The sequence below is a fragment of the Planococcus citri genome, chromosome 2 (assembly GCF_950023065.1).
Source record: "Planococcus citri chromosome 2, ihPlaCitr1.1, whole genome shotgun sequence".
In the NCBI taxonomy this organism is placed as follows: Eukaryota; Metazoa; Arthropoda; class Insecta; order Hemiptera; family Pseudococcidae; genus Planococcus; species Planococcus citri.
Genome location: NC_088678.1, coordinates 935,075 through 950,851, shown reverse-complemented (window position 1 = coordinate 950,851; position 15,777 = coordinate 935,075). Strand labels below are relative to the sequence as shown.

The window sequence follows — 15,777 nt, the reverse complement described above, 5'->3', positions numbered from 1 at the left end:
AAATTTTTGAAAATTCAAAATCGACTGTTTTTGGCGATTTATGCTTTTTTTAAAAAAGTAAGTACGTATCTAATTGATCAATAAAAATGGTCAAAATAAGTCCCAAAACTAATATTAATCACCCAAATCCGAATTTCACCATTTCCATGCCATTCTGGAGCCTCCAGCGCGATTTTTCAATTTCTCCAGAATTTTGAATTTGCTCCAGAAGGCGTAAATATGAAGTTGGGCAGCTAAAAATCGATTTGTATATTACACTCGACCTGTTTAACGAGTTGATCCACATTTGAGCCGATTTTGAGAGTCACACCTCAAAAGTAGCTTTTTGACCAGCTTTTTTCAAAATTAAAAGTTTCCCGTTTTTGTGGAAATTTATGTACTTACCTACTTATGAACACCCGTGTTACTTTTCAGAAAACGAGACAGGAGGACTCAAGAATGCATGTATACGGACAAAGGATCGCTAATTTCCAACGGCAAAAATCTATGCGACTGCTTGGATGAAAATTGTTGCGGATGTTTCTTTCCTTGTGTAAAATGTAAATCTACGAAGTGTGGTCCGGAATGCAGGTTATTAGGCTTACTTCATTTCATTATAACATTGCGTAAAATGATACACGCCTTACGTCTTATACAGAGTGTTCCGTGGTGGAATAAGGTGTTTCGCCTAGTAAATGTGCAACTCATACTGACTCTATAATAGGTTGATATGTTTGCCTAACCTGTGGATCAGCGGGGCTGGACAAGACTCGATTGAGAAAAAATATTTCTCACTTCGAAGAGTGATTTTCAATTTTATGTGGCTCAGAAACAACAGCTAGAGAGATGCGATTTGTGTTTTTAAAAAAATGGTGCATTCGATGTGGGTTTTAATGATATGGTCATGCATCTTGATATGTGAACAGGGAAGGCTACAGTTGGGCAAAAAGGTAACTAAAATTGAAAATCACTCTTTGAAGTGAGAAAATTTTTTTTCAATCGAGTCTTCTAAACCCGACAATCCGCAGGTTAGGCAAACATATCCACATATAGGCTCAGTATGAGTTGCACAGTTATACTACTAGGCGAAATGCGTTACTTCTATACCTCGGAACACCTTGTATGTACCTAGTACCCAGACCCAACTATTCAGATATTGTTTCGTTGCATAATGAGCTGGTTTATTATTTGTTTTCAGGCAAAAAAGAAAATACACGTACGAGCATTATCAAATCGAAGGAACTGATGCTGTGGTGAAAAATCGAAATGTAAATGTATCCGAATAAGCGAATCATTCGAATTGTTACCTTGTAAAAGGTTCTTAGACCTTTTTTAAAATGCTGTATATCTAACCTTACCTATCTTTGAACTAGTTACAAGCCAATATTGATTCAAGTAGGTACATATGTATTAGTTTAAGTCGATAAGTAATAATTTTATTAATTTTATATTACGTAATCTATTATTCTGTACATTTATTTTATAGGTACTATAAATCAGTTGAGTTAGGTACTAACTTATTTGATGAGAGAAATTTAATTTCTTCGAAACTTGTGTAGGTAGGTATAGGTATTCTCAGGGACCTACGTGACTTTACAAGTCATCATCGTAATTGGTTTCGCTGTTATTCAAGCCTTTTGTAGAAGTTGATATCGGGGAAGTTGTGGTCGATATTTCAGAATTATTCATATTATCGTCAGTTTCCATGTCAACTTCACTGGTAGTCATCACTATTCCTGCTTTTGGCCGGAGTTTAATCTTATTTGTGGATATTACTTCCCTAATTCAAAAACAAAATGTAAAAAATACATACTTAGGTATACGTTGAAAAAATTATATCGTTTGTATCGAAATCTATGAAATTGTAATAATTTTTTACCCAATGTAATGATCAGAATTGACACTTGGTATAACCACTTTTAAAGTATCGGGTAACGATGGACGTATTTTTTGCAAATCAGTAATTATGATCTCACTTCCGAAATTGACCGTAACAATGAATGTGGAATGATCGACAAATGTTCTAAAAAACAAAATAAATTACCTATGAATAAAAATTACTCAATCATTGGCATAAATTAAGCTAAGTAGGTAGGTACTCGTAGATATTAGTTACGATCTGCAGTACCTATATGTAAACTAAAATGGTTTCACGTTTCAACTCATTTTTTCTTTTTTTGTTTTTTCTGTTCGTTTCTAACAGAAATGAGGAAAAGGTCAATAATTATTCACAGAAGCGAGGCTTTAAATTTATACCTAATATGTATTATCCAAACCATAGCAATAGCCCTTCTTCATTACCTAACTTATAAGACTTCAAGAAATCTCGAGATGATTACAATGTGCCTTTTTCGAAGTTTTAAAACTTTTGTTTGACAGCAATTTGATATGTATTTTAATTTTTCAAAATTTGATTGGCCCATTATTGAGGACCATTGCGTCAAATTTAAAGATATGGATCTTTTCAAATTCATCGTGATGAAAATTAAAGCACTCACCTGACAAATACTAGAATCCATTCGTCAATTACATCCATGTGAAAGTCGCCTTTTTGAAAAACGATATTTTTTCTTAAACGGGCTAGCTCTTTAAACACCTGCAAATGCGTTATACGATTCGATATTTTGCTCTGCTCTTGCACGTTCACTTTCCAATAACCTGGATTCACTGGTAACCATGTATTCAATCCAGTCGTGAATCCTGCAACGAGAATTTTTGAATAAAAACAAAATGTCAGTATCAGCAATAGGTAGGAATTAAATCGTATTTTTTGCTTTCGGAATTTTTCGTTTGTTTTTCACCGAAGGTGCATTTACCTGCATTTTCTGAGTCATCCCAGTGAAAAGGTGTTCTGCATACATCTCGAGAAAATTCCAGATATCGATAAGGCCCAGCGTATAATGCTCGTGGATCTACTGTCTGATCCCACCGTATAAATGTATCTTCCATGCCGAGCTCGTCGCCGTTATATACGATAGGTGTTCCAGGAAGAAGTAGCTGGATCATATGCAACCCATCTATCAAGTATTGGCCATATCTGCTGGCAGGTCTTGAATTGTCGTGATTTCCTATCTGAAATTTAAATGAATTGGTACATGTACCTACCTAGTACATACACATTTGTTCGCTTATGCGTAACAAAGATCAAAGCTTAAAGTACCCTATAAAGCTCTTTTAGTTTTCAATTTTTTTTTTTTTTTTTTTTTTTTTTTTCAATTAGGTAACATATGAGTAATGTAATTGCTGCGTATATTCTCTTTATTCTCTCCTGGAAACATGGTATGGTATTATCGGAAAACTACAAGGACACTCATTACAATTGATCAGGAACCCAGAGTCTTGTACAAAGTGAACCAATTTCTGTTTACACTTACCACCCAGTTTGCCCATCCATGTGAGGGCATTTTTGAGTACCACGATTGTATTTGTTGTGCTACGTGAGTGGCGTTACTCGATCGTTTAACGGTATCGATGAGCAGAAAATTGAATGGTAGATGCGCAGCGGGTTCTTCTTTCGTGCCATAAAATCTCATCACTGTGTTGAGGTCAGCGTAAGCTTCCGACATCATGAATCTAAAACGCGGTCACTTTTTTACTAAGTAGGTGCATATTACGTAAGGATGGTTGGAAATTTTCTTATTCAAAAATTAAAATTCTTCAGCGCACCTTTTCCTTCCGCGTTTAGAATATTTTTCTAAAATAGCTCTCCAGTCCTGCAGTACTCGAAAGGTTTCTTCTTGGTTTACGCTATATATATGATCGAGATAATCGTATTCTTCTGGCGCAACATTCGGTTTGTTTGATAAAGGTTCATCGGGATAGTTTTTATCTTCGTATAAATAATTTACAGCATCTAAACGAAATCCATCGACTCCTTTGTCTAACCAGTAAGTTAAAATATTCTGTAAGAATTTCAATTGTTAAGAGAAGCTGATAGGTTGTTAGGTAGGTAGAGGTACCCACCACTTTCAATACAAAAAACAGAAATAAAAATTTAACCTTCATTTCTTCGTAGACGACTGGATTACGATAGTTTAAATCAGGTTGCTGAACTGCAAATTGATGTAAATAATACTGGCCTCTTTCTTCATTCCATTCCCAAGCACTTTTACCGAAAGCTGAAATCTGTAAACGAAATTTTCATAATAGATATTGAATTCAGTAATTTACTACTTATGTGCACAGGTAAATGTGTGTTAAATTTTACAATAATTTTCGTAATAGGTAAATAATACCTAAGCGCCTAAACCAACATTTTTTTTTTTTTTTTTTTTGAAACATGGAAATTAAAAAATAACTCCAATGTTTGAGAGGGGGCGCAATGCGAGTGAAATTCCTCTGCAGAAGCCTGTATGGAAACAACACCATTGCAGATAGCTTCTAAGTATATAAAAGGTTCGATTAGCACAACTGTGATGTAGATACCTAAGTACTACCTAGTGCTTGAAACTATCCAATTTTTGTTTGATTGTTTGTTTTTGTGCAGGACTAATAAGTATCTAATAATGATTTGATTACAACAAAATACCCAATTATTTGGAGGATGTCGTTTTCCTTTCACGTATTTTGCGTTCTTCCAAATGTAATAATGCGTGTAGGGTTTAATCTTTTTAACTGATTTTTGGAACCAATCGTGCTTATCGCTGGTGTGATTGGGAACATAATCGAGGATCACTTTTAAACCTTTATTAGGAAAACGAGAGAAATGAATAAAATTGTCAATTTCCAACGCAGTTGGTAGGTTTGGGTAACGTTTACCTTTATGATGAGCTTTTCTTAGTAAATTTTCAAAATCTTCCATAGTTCCGAAAACAGGCTCTATTTCTCTGTAATTTGAAATATCGTACCCGAAATCAACCATAGGAGAAGCGCATATAGGAGAGAGCCATATTGCTTCAACTCCGAGGTTTTTGAGGTATGTTAATTTTTGGCTAATTCCTGCAAAATTTTGTTCGTCATTATAAATTTTACTGATAGAAGTTATCTAATCGTACTTATTAAATTAAATTCTTTCCGGTTATGCGTACCTTTAAGATCACCGACCCCGTCACCATCACTGTCTTTGAACGATCTGGGGTATATCTGGTATATAAGAGATGTTTGCCACCATTCCAATGTTTTTTTTGGCAATGCACATTCCGAGTATAAAAGTACGCTTTGGAATACCAATAACAAATTCAACAGCTTCATTTTTCTCAAGCTGTACTTGCTAGAGAAAGCGCGATACCTACCTAAAATTGGATTATCGAGTTATGACAGTAGCTAATGGTACCTAGACCTACCCAACGTATGCACTTTGCGCAGTGCAGACTAAAGACTATACAATGTAAAAACTTTTAGTCTTGTAATAACTGCGAGTAACTTACTTCACAAAAAGTAGGTATATTTGACTAGGTATACCGCAACAGCGAAAAATACAATAATAACCTCACTATAGGTAGTAACTGACGATTCACGGCTTAAATTATATTTTTATGAAGAGTTATCGGTATATATGGTACAGATATACCTTTTCAGATGATCGGTATCAAGTGTTTTTTTTTATGAAGTTTGGTACCTAAGTCGTATAAAAATTTAATCCGGACATTGAAAACGGTATAGGTATTAACTCACGCGAGATATCCGATATCCTTACTTATGCTGCAGCTTAATTTTAATTGTATGTTATCAAATCTCTGTGGCCTCTTGAAAATTATTTATGATTTTCAAATCGAATAACGTACAGTAAACGTGGCAAATAATTAGGTATGTAGGTATAGGTATATATTTTGGGATATTATAAACATTAGTACAAGATCAAAAAATTTGTGGCCAATTTCCTCTTTTTTCCCCTTTTTTTTTCAAAAAACCAACGACAAACGCTGAATTTTAATCGCTATCTATCAATCAAGCCACACCTGGGGTTATCCTTATTCCTTACAATGGCGACATTTATTTATGACACTGTTAGTAGGTAGGTACATACGAATGTTTTAAGAATAATCGATAATTGTGCTAACAAATTGATAAATAGCTCGATGCCAAAGACAGTTTCGAATAAAAAACTTGAGAGACAATAAAAAAAAATGTTGATTTTTTAGCTTAAATGATTGATACTCCATTCGTTATCAATAATTATAAACGCTCACGTTCTTGAAATCGATCATTTTATTACTCCGATCGATGGGTACGCTGAGCAATAAGGATTTAGAAAAAAAAGAAAGAAATACGTGAATAGTTATTACAGAAGTGGTATAAGTACAAGTTAGGGTGGGTCATTTTAAAACTTTTTTCGAATTTCGATGTATGTAATAGCAAACCTCAATAAACACGGGAAAAATTTTGATTTCTTGGTAGGTACCTACCTAAACGTTTGAACGCTCCCCTCCACTCCAGCTCAATGTTTAGAATCAAAGAGAGTTTATGGCAATTTAAAAATGGTTATGGAGGGCCGAGGGACGAGAGTAGAAATAGACAAGGAAGAGGCGAAATTTGAAAGCAAAATTCTTTTGAAAAAGGTTTAATCATTTATGGCTCATTTGTTCGCGAACGGCTGATCAGATATGAGCGCAAGACTTTTTTGGTCCAAATCACAAATTATACCAATACGAGTAAGTATACCTACCTGGATATACTCGTACATATTAAAATTGCCCCAAACCGTGCTTTTCCAACTTTTCAGGGCTTCTAAAAATGTTGAAAGCTTCAAATAATAAAATAAAATTTTTTCATACCGGCTAAAAATTTAATTTAGGTAATTACAATTTTGACAGAATGAGGATCTTTTTAGTGTTTTCAAATCTTGTAGGTATGTAAAATTTTATAATGTGAAATTACGAGAAAAGCAACGAATATAATTTTCTAAAAATTCGATTTTTCCCTCCCTCTGCTAGTATAATGCTCAGAAATTGTCAATGATGGAAGAATTGTCCCGCACTAACAGTTTTCCCATTTCTAGGAAGCACTAAACCCCAGAAAATTCTTGAAAAGTTCCAAACAATGATGGCCCCATAAGTTTCAAAATGTTTTAACTTCGGAGCTCAATGACGCATCACAATGGGATTTTTGGGAGCCAACGCCCATTTCGTTTCGTACAAGGACCATCACATACGACAACTTTATTGTGCATTCGTGTCGTGTTACAGATTTTGGAGCCTCCAGCTATTGGTAATTTTGATAGTAAGTTACATCTTCAGTAATTTTAAATAAGTATGCATTTAAATTTTTTTCACACGAATTTGTTTCTTCAAACAAATTCTACAATATGTATAGGAAATTCAAAATTCAAACAATGTAACATATAACCCAAAATCAATGCAATTTTTTAAATTTTAATTTCTTATGGATTTTTTAAATAGGTACTTATGTAGGTAAAAAGTAAGGTTGAGCCAAAAGTTGTAAATTTATGTGAAATGCACGAAAAAAATGACTAGAAAGAAGTCAGTCAAATGGTCTCTAATGTTTTTTTTTGTCAAAAAAGATATTATGTTGGTTAATTGGGACCACAATACATGAATACAATGTTTTGTGTACCCACTCCCACCACCTCAACATGCCATACATATAAGACTTATACGAAGGGTATACCATACCTATGTACATATGCCCATTTCACAGCAAATTTAATTCGTTAAAGAAGAACTGAAAATTTGCTAAAGGCTCCAAAATCGACTGAGATTTGATTTCCAATAATTATTCCAGGAACTGAAAATAGGCAGCAGATCAATTTCTAAATATTTCGTCTTTAGAAAGAAAAACGATACTTATCAGTTATCTGAAATTATCGGAAATTATCTACATAACATTTTATTTACGTGTCACTGAACGAGTAGGTAAGAACACCAATTTCTATTTTTGATTTTCAACTTGATTGAATGACTATGTAGAAGTACTGTATGAAATAATTAATTAATTATTTCCAATTTATACTTTTTCTCCTCTTGGAATTTGAAAAGTACATCCATTTTTTCTGCTGTTGTCTATCTTACATTTCAATTTTCAATTTTCATCCTACATTTCATTTCATTCCTACTGGGGCTGGACCTGGGGCCTGCGAGTAGCGAAAAGAATCGGAATAGAAAATTAAATTCAGATGAAAATTGAAAGGAATGTAAATCAAATCTGGGATGTCAGGAATCAGGATCAGTCATTCAGTCTCCACTCTCCAGTCAGATCAGGAATAATTTATAATTTATTCAGGATGCGCCATACTTTTGACCGTATGACGTATCATAAATTCATAATTTCGTCTGTTTGTCGTGCTTGTGTCGGTCGGGTTTGATGATCTAGGTAAATAGGTATCGTGTCTGAGTTTGTGGTTCTATGTAATATTTGTGATTGATAAGTGTTTTTGTGTTTTAAACACAAGTTGTCATAAACTAGTTTTGGTATTTGGTATTGAGCTATTAAATTTTACATAACAGTACAGCGAAATGTTCATCATTTGGAGTATATTTTGATCCCTAATAGTTCAAGATACAATTCGCTTTTATCTTACAGCCGCTGAGAAATGGATATTGGCGAGCTCCTGAATTACAAAGTGAGTACTGATTATCACCTTGTTTGACATAAATTTTCACGCATTTTCTGCTAACGACGTAACTGTGTGTTGTTTTCTGTAGCCGGCGGTAACGCCGAAACGACCCTTGACAGGAGATCGTTCAATACCTGATGAAGAAGGCACTGATTATGAGAGTAAACGTAAACAGCGAAGAATTGAAAAGATAAGGGAAGCCGAAGAAGCTAGATACAGAGAGCATATATTACGCGAAGAACGCCAGCAAGACATTAAAATTAAGCAGGAAAGCGAAGAAGAAAAAACCAACGAAGTTATTCAACAAATATTAGAAGAAGAATCGACAGAAGTGAGCTTTTGCCTTCTCCTTTTTTAATAAGCGCGTTTCGTCGTCTGCATTTTCAACGAAACTTTGAATACCTTAACTTTTCTCTTGTATTTTATAGAGCGATGTTATCGACGAATTTACTCTCAAAAAGATGGTACTTCTATTTGAAAAGCGTACTTTGAAAAATCAAGAAATGCGGATTAAATTTGTAGACACTCCCGAGAAGTTAGTCATTTTATCTTATTTTATGTACACCTAACCCGATGCTGTCAGATAAAAACACAGTCTACTACATTCGATGTGTTTTTCAATTTTTAGATTTATGGAATCAGAAATTGAACTTCACGAAGCCGTACAAGAACTTCATGCTTTAGCTACAGTTCCTGATTTATACCCCATTCTTGTCCAATTACAAGCAATTCCTTCGCTTTTAGATTTACTATCGCATGAGAATACGGACATATCGGTAGCCGTTGTAGATTTATTACAGGTATAAATTCGTTAATTTTGCTAATTGAAATATCGCGATGATTTAGAATTTTTGCTAACGTAAATAATCTCAATCTCGTTTTGTTTTGCGTAGGAATTAACTGACGTTGATATAATGCACGAAAGCACAGAAGGTGCGAATTGTCTAATCGAGGCTCTATTTAAAAATGAAATTTGCGCTTTACTTGTTCAAAATTTGGAAAGACTCGACGAATCGGTCAAAGAAGAAAGCGACGGAGTTCATAAATCTTTAGGTAACTATGATCGAAGTGTTCGAAATTTTTTTTCAAAAAGCGAATACGATTGATCTAAATTTTTTTTCATTTCAGCGATTTTCGAAAATTTGATAGAATTCGTTCCAGAAAAGGTACCGGAAATAGGAAAACAAGGTTTAATGACCTGGCTGTTGAAACGACTCAAGGCAAAAATACCTTTCGACCAAAATAAATTATACGCTAGTGAAATTCTTTCAATTTTGCTCCAACAGTCGAAAGAAAATAGAGAACTGTTTGGAGATGCGGACGGAGTCGATATAATTTTACAACAGTTGGCGGTAGGGTAACCATTATCATTTCTTATTCATTGAAGCAAGTTGAATCGATGTCTCGAGTAAAGTATCCATTCCATTTTACGATTTAGTTTTTCAAGAGACACGATCCTGGTTCGAGCGAAGAAGAAGAAATGATGGAAAATTTATTCAATAGTTTATGCGCTAGTTTGATAGAAAAACAAAATCGTGATAAATTTTTGAAAGGAGAAGGATTGCAACTGATGAATTTGATGCTGAGGTAATTCTTTTAGATTTCTGAAATCATAATTATATATGTACAATTTACCTACTGTTTCGTTTATCGACTTTCAAAATAAATTAATATCTTCCAGAGAGAAAAAACTCAGCAGAAATGGATCTTTGAAAGTATTAAATCATTCGATGTCCGGTCAACACGGAGGTGACAACTGCACCAAGTTTGTCGACATTCTTGGACTTCGAACAATTTTTCCTTTGTTCATGAAAACTCCGAAGAAAAATAAGAAACGCACCATTACCGTAGAAGAACACGAAGGTAAATGATTTTGATACATATTGTTTCCTTACGAACATGCGTCAAGATTTTTTTCCTCTTGCAGAACATGTTTTATCCATCATAGCCAGTTTATTGAGACATTGTCGTGGAACTCAACGGCAACGATTAATGAACAAATTCACCGAAAATGATCATGAAAAAGTAGATCGTTTATTAGAACTGCATTTTAAATATTTAGATAAAGTCGAACTAATTGATAGAGAAGTCGAAAGAATGGCGAGAGTGAGTATCGAATTAAATGAATTTTTGTTCTTATCAAACTTTGTATTATTATTAGTCGTTTAATTACGATGCCATGTATAGGATGAAGATACAACTGAAGAAGACTTTGAAAATGAAATTTACTTCAGACGATTGGACGGTGGTTTGTATACTTTACAGTTGATCGATTACATTATATTGGACATCTGTACTGTCGGCCCGGCTTCCATTAAACAACGTGCTATTCAAATTTTGAATTTGAAAGGAGGATCTTTGAAAACTATCAGACAGATAATGAGAGGTACGTTTATAAAAATCTTCTCCTTGCTTCATTCGTGCTTGCGCACTTTGCAATATTCTGATTACTCTTTTCGATTTAGAATATGCTGGAAATATTGGGGAAACTGGCAGCGCAGAATGGCAAGCCGAAGAAAGAGAGCACGTGTTGCAGTTGATCGATAAATTCTAACTAAGGAAAGCATTTTTATACTTCCGATATAATCTGAGAACCACTCGAATCGAGTGAATGAGTTCATCTTGTAAATTTGATAATCTTTTATTTTTCGTGTAATTACATATTAAAATACAGTTGTTCCAACACTGGGAAATTTTTTTTTTGTTCAGATGATTAATCTTTAATCCTCGCACTACATTTAAAATGAGGACGGAATATTGTGTCTTATAAAACATAAGAATAAAGGAATGTTTATCGAGCTAGAAGCTCCGAAACACATCATATGTGACCCGCTCTGACAAAACCGACCATTTCGACAAAATTTCAAAAAATGTTTTTTTCTCAAAAATCTGATCTTTCAACCCTTAAAACTCATTTTAAACATCATTATTTTGGACACTTTTTTTTGTCGAAACGGTCGGTTTTGTCAGAGCGGGTCACATATTTAATAAGTCCTTCGGTGATTGTAAATCTGTGTTGAATTATTTTGGATTGAAGATACCAATAAGGACTTAACAAAATGTAGTGTCTTCGCCTAGTAATAAAAAACATGTCGAGATAATACGCCTTTTAAAATAATTATAACAAAAGAGTAAATAATAATAAAAATATTGCAATAAGGTCACAAATATAATTATTCATAAGATCACTGTAAATTTCAAAGTAAGCTCGTAGAAATACTTCAGATGAATAACGAACGCTAGACCATCGTGTCTTGGCGAATAAACTAGTAGTTAAAAATACTGTCAACTTAAAATTAAACACATATAAGAAAACTGAGCGAAAAAATGAATCGTATCACTGGGAATAATTTCAAACTTAATAATAATTGGTAGATAATTTTTTTTAAAACTTATACAGGAGTAAAATAATAATACTTGAAACACAGCGAAACCGTCAATTTTTTCTAAAACACTGCGGCACGCTCAACTGCAAATCAGGAACAGTAATCGGTGAAATATTTAAAACTTCTCGAGAATGTTGCTTTGGTTGTTGTTGCGGAATAATAAGATTCGAACTAATACTAGCCTGGTAACCTGAAGAAAAATGAGTATTACTGCGTAATGGTCCGGCACTATCTTCGGCACTAGAGGTGGAATTAATAACAGACGCTTGCAAGGTCCGCTGTAAAGTCGTATCCATCCAATTCAATCCCAATTTACGAAATTCTCGTCTAATATCGGTGGCGTATTTATCATCCGGCTCCGATTGATGATCATCATTATCGTTGCTCTTACTCTGGTCACCATCATCTTTGGAATGAGATTCTTTCGAGGTGAAATTAACTTGAAGCATTTTTCTGACGAATTCTTCTTCATCTATAAATTCTTTAGGTTCATTTTGTGTGTCGTCTAAAGCGTACGCTTTACTAATTAAACCTTTCCGAATGAGTTCGTCAACCGACGGTAATGATGTATAACTAGCATCTTTGGATGGTACGTCGTTGGCAGAGTCGTACGAATCTTCTAGTATTTTATTTTCTTTCTCCGGCGATGATTGCGATTCAATGCACTGTTTCAAGTATGCGATAATGTCGCGATTTTCAGCATTGGGTTTCTCAGAGGCATTGGACAAGGAAGAGACAAATTTGTGTAGATAAGCTGATGTGGACATATAAGCGCTGTCTTTCGAAATATTAACTTCAGATTGGTCTTCGGTGCGATTTAATGTTTGCTGCGAATGGACTGTGTAGTCTAGATTGTCATCGAGAGAGTTCTGATATAAAGGTAACAATCTTCGAATCGCAGTTGTGATGAAGTTCTCGTAAGAAGTATTAGAATCATTCAACTCGGAAGCTTTGGGAAAATTTCCGAATGATTTGTTATCGCAAGACGAGTCGATCGATTTAAAAGTTGTCAAATTTATATCATCGGATTTGGCGGTCGCGAGTTTTAAACATTTGAATAACAACTGCTTAACGTGTTCGGTATCGTCGTGATTATTTCCAGCATCGTGGAGTTGATTTTTCTTCGGCGCTGTCTCAGTTGGAGAAACTTTCTGGCGTTGAGGAGAAATGTCATCGGTAGCATTCGAATCAATCGAAGTGGTTCGCGACGAGTCGTCTATCAGCGTTGTATTGCAAGAAGAAACATTCAAGTTATCTATACTTTCCGGACTCATTAATAGCAGTTTACGTACATAAAAACCTATATCTTTTGGAGCTACCGTGGAAGATGGTGGTGTTACTTCTCGACGTTCATATTCTTCGGAAGAGATGTTCTCAATCGCTTTGTTGTATTCGGGAGGACTATAATACGAAGATTCGGTTAATTTGTCTTGATTTTTGAATATCGTCCTCCAGTCTTTAACTTTTTCAGCGTGCTGTTTAGAAGTACCGCGCACGTATCGTTTATCCGAGGTATTATTTTTTATCTCAATTCTACAGTCGGCGGATGGAAGAACATTAACGACCAATTTAACCGGTTGCGTGACATTTTGCTGAAAATCTTTACTAGTCGAGCTCGAGCTATTCGTACCATTCTGTTGAGTATTGGAGATGTTATCGTTGAAAGTAGAGATGACAGATTTTTTATCCTTCGAGACAGTAATTTGAATAGCTTGATGACGAGATTTGTGTCTGCAGTGTCGATGCTTTGGTAATTTTTTCAACTTTTTGTTCGATTCGCGAGAGGTGTCGTCGTCATTGATTGCAGTTTTGGGTATAGGAGAAGGGCACAGCCTGTTTCGAGGTGATATTTTTTTAGATGAATCGTCGCTGTTTGACGGAGGAGAATTTTTATTCGAACTAGAATTTGTTATCGGTTTTTCACTGCTTACTGGCGAATCTTGTTTTTTATCGTGTTGCGTTTCTTCCGTCAACGAAACAGTTTTTGAATTATTCGCATCTTTTGGCTGGTTTAGTTCCTCTTTCAATAATTTCTTTTTCAATTTTACTCGTTCCATGTCATTCATAATTCCTTTAATCTCATTTTCTTTGCGAGAAGTACTCGATGAAATGATGTCAGTTGATGATATTTTAGCTCTATGAAAACGAGCGAAGTATTCGGAGAATCGAGGCGTTTTTTCAGTCATGCTGATGCCGTTCTGAAATGATAACAAAAGAAATGGATTATCGATCGTAAGCACGAAAATTCACATACTGATTGAAACACATAAGCTCACCGGTAAAAACATTGTTTGCCGATCTAATATTTTGTCCTTTTGCTCTAAAATACGGATTCGATCGTGTACCAGGTGATTGTACATTTCGTCAATTTGTGTCTTACTCGATTTATCATTAATCAAAGCGTGATCGTCTATAGCCTTCTGTGGAGGAAGAAAAAAATCAGTACGTCCGACTATTTTTAAAACTATAGGTTAAGTACATAACTTTCAACTCACAGAATGAATCAGTTTAGGTTTATGAGTATTTGAACAAGGTGATTTTTTTCGGCATCGAGGACGGTTATCGTCTCTATATTTTCAAAACGACAAGATTAATAATAATTCTTACGAAAAATAGTAAAACATAAATAACTACATATTTTAAAGTATAACGATTCAGAAAATTTACCCTTGCAACGATTTCAAATGCTTCACTTCGGGCGAATGTTTTCGAAAATTCAGTATCGTGTGCTGCTGTTCGATTCATCGAAAAAAAAAAAAAAAAATGAAGACGTTTAAAATAATTATTCTCAAACAAATTCGATACGAACACTTCAATACTTACTCTCACACCGTCATCATCTGAATCGATAATTATATTTCGAGATGGTTTCTCTGGACTTGGTAATCTGACTTTCTTTTCGTTCAATCTTGAATTTTATCAATAAATGATAATTTCCGAAGTATGTAGTACATAATAAATCAGACACGATGAATGATTTATATGCTCACTTTTTATTTGTATTTCTAGCAGTGCTTGCGTGTTGTTCTAGAGATTTCAAACTTGATTTCTGTTCCAAAGGTTTATTCCTCTTTCCATCATTGTTGGTACTCGAAGCGCTTTTCACAGGGCTAGAATTTTGTAATGTTTTCTTGCCGACAGTTTGCGAGTTTCTGTTATTTATCTACAAAAAATTACAATAAATTAGTCACGAATTCCTTCAAACGTTACAGTTCGAACGATAACGCTTGGTTATACATTAATTTGTTGCAGATAGTGCCGTTGATTGATTTCTGATATACATTTTTCGTATTGTTGTCTGCTGTATTCGAGTTCCTTTTGGTGGTAATTCCGAATTTCAGACAGAACCTGGTTTTCAATCTCTTCACATTGTCTCTGCGCTTCTCGTTTCACTTTATCAAGAATCGCGGCGGACATTTGCTTAGATTGTTGCCGGACCTGTAAAGTTAAATTATGAGAAATTTGGCTGTCTTCAGCAGTAGCGAGTGATTAACGGTAACTTTTACTTGAATAATACGTTCTTGTCTTCGTTTGATCGTGTTACATTGTAAGAGTAATTCTTCTTTTGAGAGAAATGAATTTTGTTTCATGTTACGTACATTGATGGCAGGTTCAACATATCACGCACTTTTGAAATATATTGCACACAAGAAAAGATTGGTGGTTTTAATTGATAAATTTAATAAAATTTTAATTTTTAAATAAATTTTGTGTGATATGATAACAGAAAATCAAAAAAAAATAAACCGTTAAAAAAAACAACAACAAAAACACAAAAACAAAAAGGCAGGTACGTGAGCGTGATGTGTGTTATGTATAACGTTATGCAGAGCCCGTAACCAGATTGGGTCGCACCGTAACGTGAAATGTTGCGTTATCACGAGTCACATGTTTTTTAAA

At 34.5% G+C, this 15,777-nt stretch overlaps 4 protein-coding genes across 5 annotated transcripts in view; 2 read left to right on the top strand and 2 right to left on the bottom strand.

Annotated features, from left to right (window-relative positions):
* Positions 1-1,316, top strand: part of LOC135833893 (ARL14 effector protein-like) — a 216,828-nt gene extending 215,512 nt beyond the window's left edge. Inside the window, exons 7-8 of the mRNA XM_065347710.1 lie at positions 415-570; positions 1,178-1,316. Coding sequence (XP_065203782.1) covers positions 415-570; positions 1,178-1,265 — 244 coding nt within the window. The 3' untranslated portion in view covers positions 1,266-1,316. The remainder of the gene's footprint in view (positions 1-414; positions 571-1,177) is intronic.
* Positions 1,317-1,389: 73 nt separating this feature from the next.
* LOC135833890 (maltase A3-like) lies at positions 1,390-5,501 on the bottom strand. Its single transcript, XM_065347707.1, has 11 exons — positions 5,346-5,501; positions 5,007-5,210; positions 4,738-4,917; positions 4,508-4,662; positions 3,979-4,104; positions 3,646-3,881; positions 3,354-3,552; positions 2,796-3,051; positions 2,478-2,679; positions 1,859-2,002; positions 1,390-1,759 (listed from the first exon to the last, which is right to left on the bottom strand). The coding sequence occupies exons 2-11, from the start codon at positions 5,167-5,169 to the stop codon at positions 1,573-1,575; spliced, it is 1,848 nt and encodes a 615-aa protein (XP_065203779.1). The 5' UTR covers positions 5,170-5,210; positions 5,346-5,501; the 3' UTR covers positions 1,390-1,572.
* A 2,741-nt stretch (positions 5,502-8,242) lies between these two features.
* LOC135833880 (beta-catenin-like protein 1) lies at positions 8,243-11,184 on the top strand. The gene is made up of 11 exons (XM_065347692.1): positions 8,243-8,497; positions 8,580-8,822; positions 8,920-9,026; positions 9,120-9,291; positions 9,385-9,544; positions 9,620-9,843; positions 9,930-10,078; positions 10,173-10,354; positions 10,419-10,597; positions 10,679-10,877; positions 10,957-11,184. The coding sequence occupies exons 1-11, from the start codon at positions 8,468-8,470 to the stop codon at positions 11,043-11,045; spliced, it is 1,734 nt and encodes a 577-aa protein (XP_065203764.1). The 5' UTR covers positions 8,243-8,467; the 3' UTR covers positions 11,046-11,184.
* On the bottom strand, positions 11,114-15,737 carry LOC135833873 (general transcriptional corepressor trfA-like). 2 transcript variants are annotated; one of them, XM_065347682.1, is made up of 9 exons: positions 15,672-15,737; positions 15,384-15,504; positions 15,115-15,315; positions 14,868-15,040; positions 14,701-14,785; positions 14,545-14,609; positions 14,373-14,445; positions 14,154-14,297; positions 11,114-14,075 (listed from the first exon to the last, which is right to left on the bottom strand). In XM_065347682.1, the coding sequence occupies exons 2-9, from the start codon at positions 15,465-15,467 to the stop codon at positions 11,928-11,930; spliced, it is 2,973 nt and encodes a 990-aa protein (XP_065203754.1). In that variant the 5' UTR covers positions 15,468-15,504; positions 15,672-15,737; the 3' UTR covers positions 11,114-11,927. The 2 variants fall into 2 exon arrangements, with proteins under 2 accessions (XP_065203754.1, XP_065203755.1); XM_065347683.1 differs by lacking the exon at positions 15,672-15,737 and having other exon boundaries at positions 14,545-14,606; positions 15,384-15,622.
* Between the last annotated feature and the right edge of the window lie 40 nt (positions 15,738-15,777).

What these genes read in the sequence shown, in the direction of transcription:
- LOC135833890 (XM_065347707.1), bottom strand. Translation starts at nt 5,169, where the DNA reads ATGAAGCTGTTGAATTTGTTATTGGTATTCCAAAGCGTACTTTTATAC. An exon ending in GACATCCTCCAAATAATTGG is followed by an intron (nt 4,105 to 4,507) that starts GTATTTTGTTGT and finishes TTTCGTTTACAG; the next exon opens with ATTTCAGCTTTCGGTAAAAG. An exon ending in TCGTCTACGAAGAAATGAAG is followed by an intron (nt 3,882 to 3,978) that starts GTTAAATTTTTA and finishes AAATTCTTACAG; the next exon opens with AATATTTTAACTTACTGGTT.
- LOC135833880 (XM_065347692.1), top strand. Translation starts at nt 8,468, where the DNA reads ATGGATATTGGCGAGCTCCTGAATTACAAA. An exon ending in TTTGTAGACACTCCCGAGAA is followed by an intron (nt 9,027 to 9,119) that starts GTTAGTCATTTT and finishes TTCAATTTTTAG; the next exon opens with ATTTATGGAATCAGAAATTG. An exon ending in TAATTTTACAACAGTTGGCG is followed by an intron (nt 9,844 to 9,929) that starts GTAGGGTAACCA and finishes TTTACGATTTAG; the next exon opens with TTTTTCAAGAGACACGATCC.
- LOC135833873 (XM_065347682.1), bottom strand. Translation starts at nt 15,467, where the DNA reads ATGAAACAAAATTCATTTCTCTCAAAAGAAGAATTACTCTTACAATGT. An exon ending in GACAAGAACGTATTATTCAA is followed by an intron (nt 15,316 to 15,383) that starts GTAAAAGTTACC and finishes TTAACTTTACAG; the next exon opens with GTCCGGCAACAATCTAAGCA. An exon ending in GGCAAACAATGTTTTTACCG is followed by an intron (nt 14,076 to 14,153) that starts GTGAGCTTATGT and finishes TTATCATTTCAG; the next exon opens with AACGGCATCAGCATGACTGA.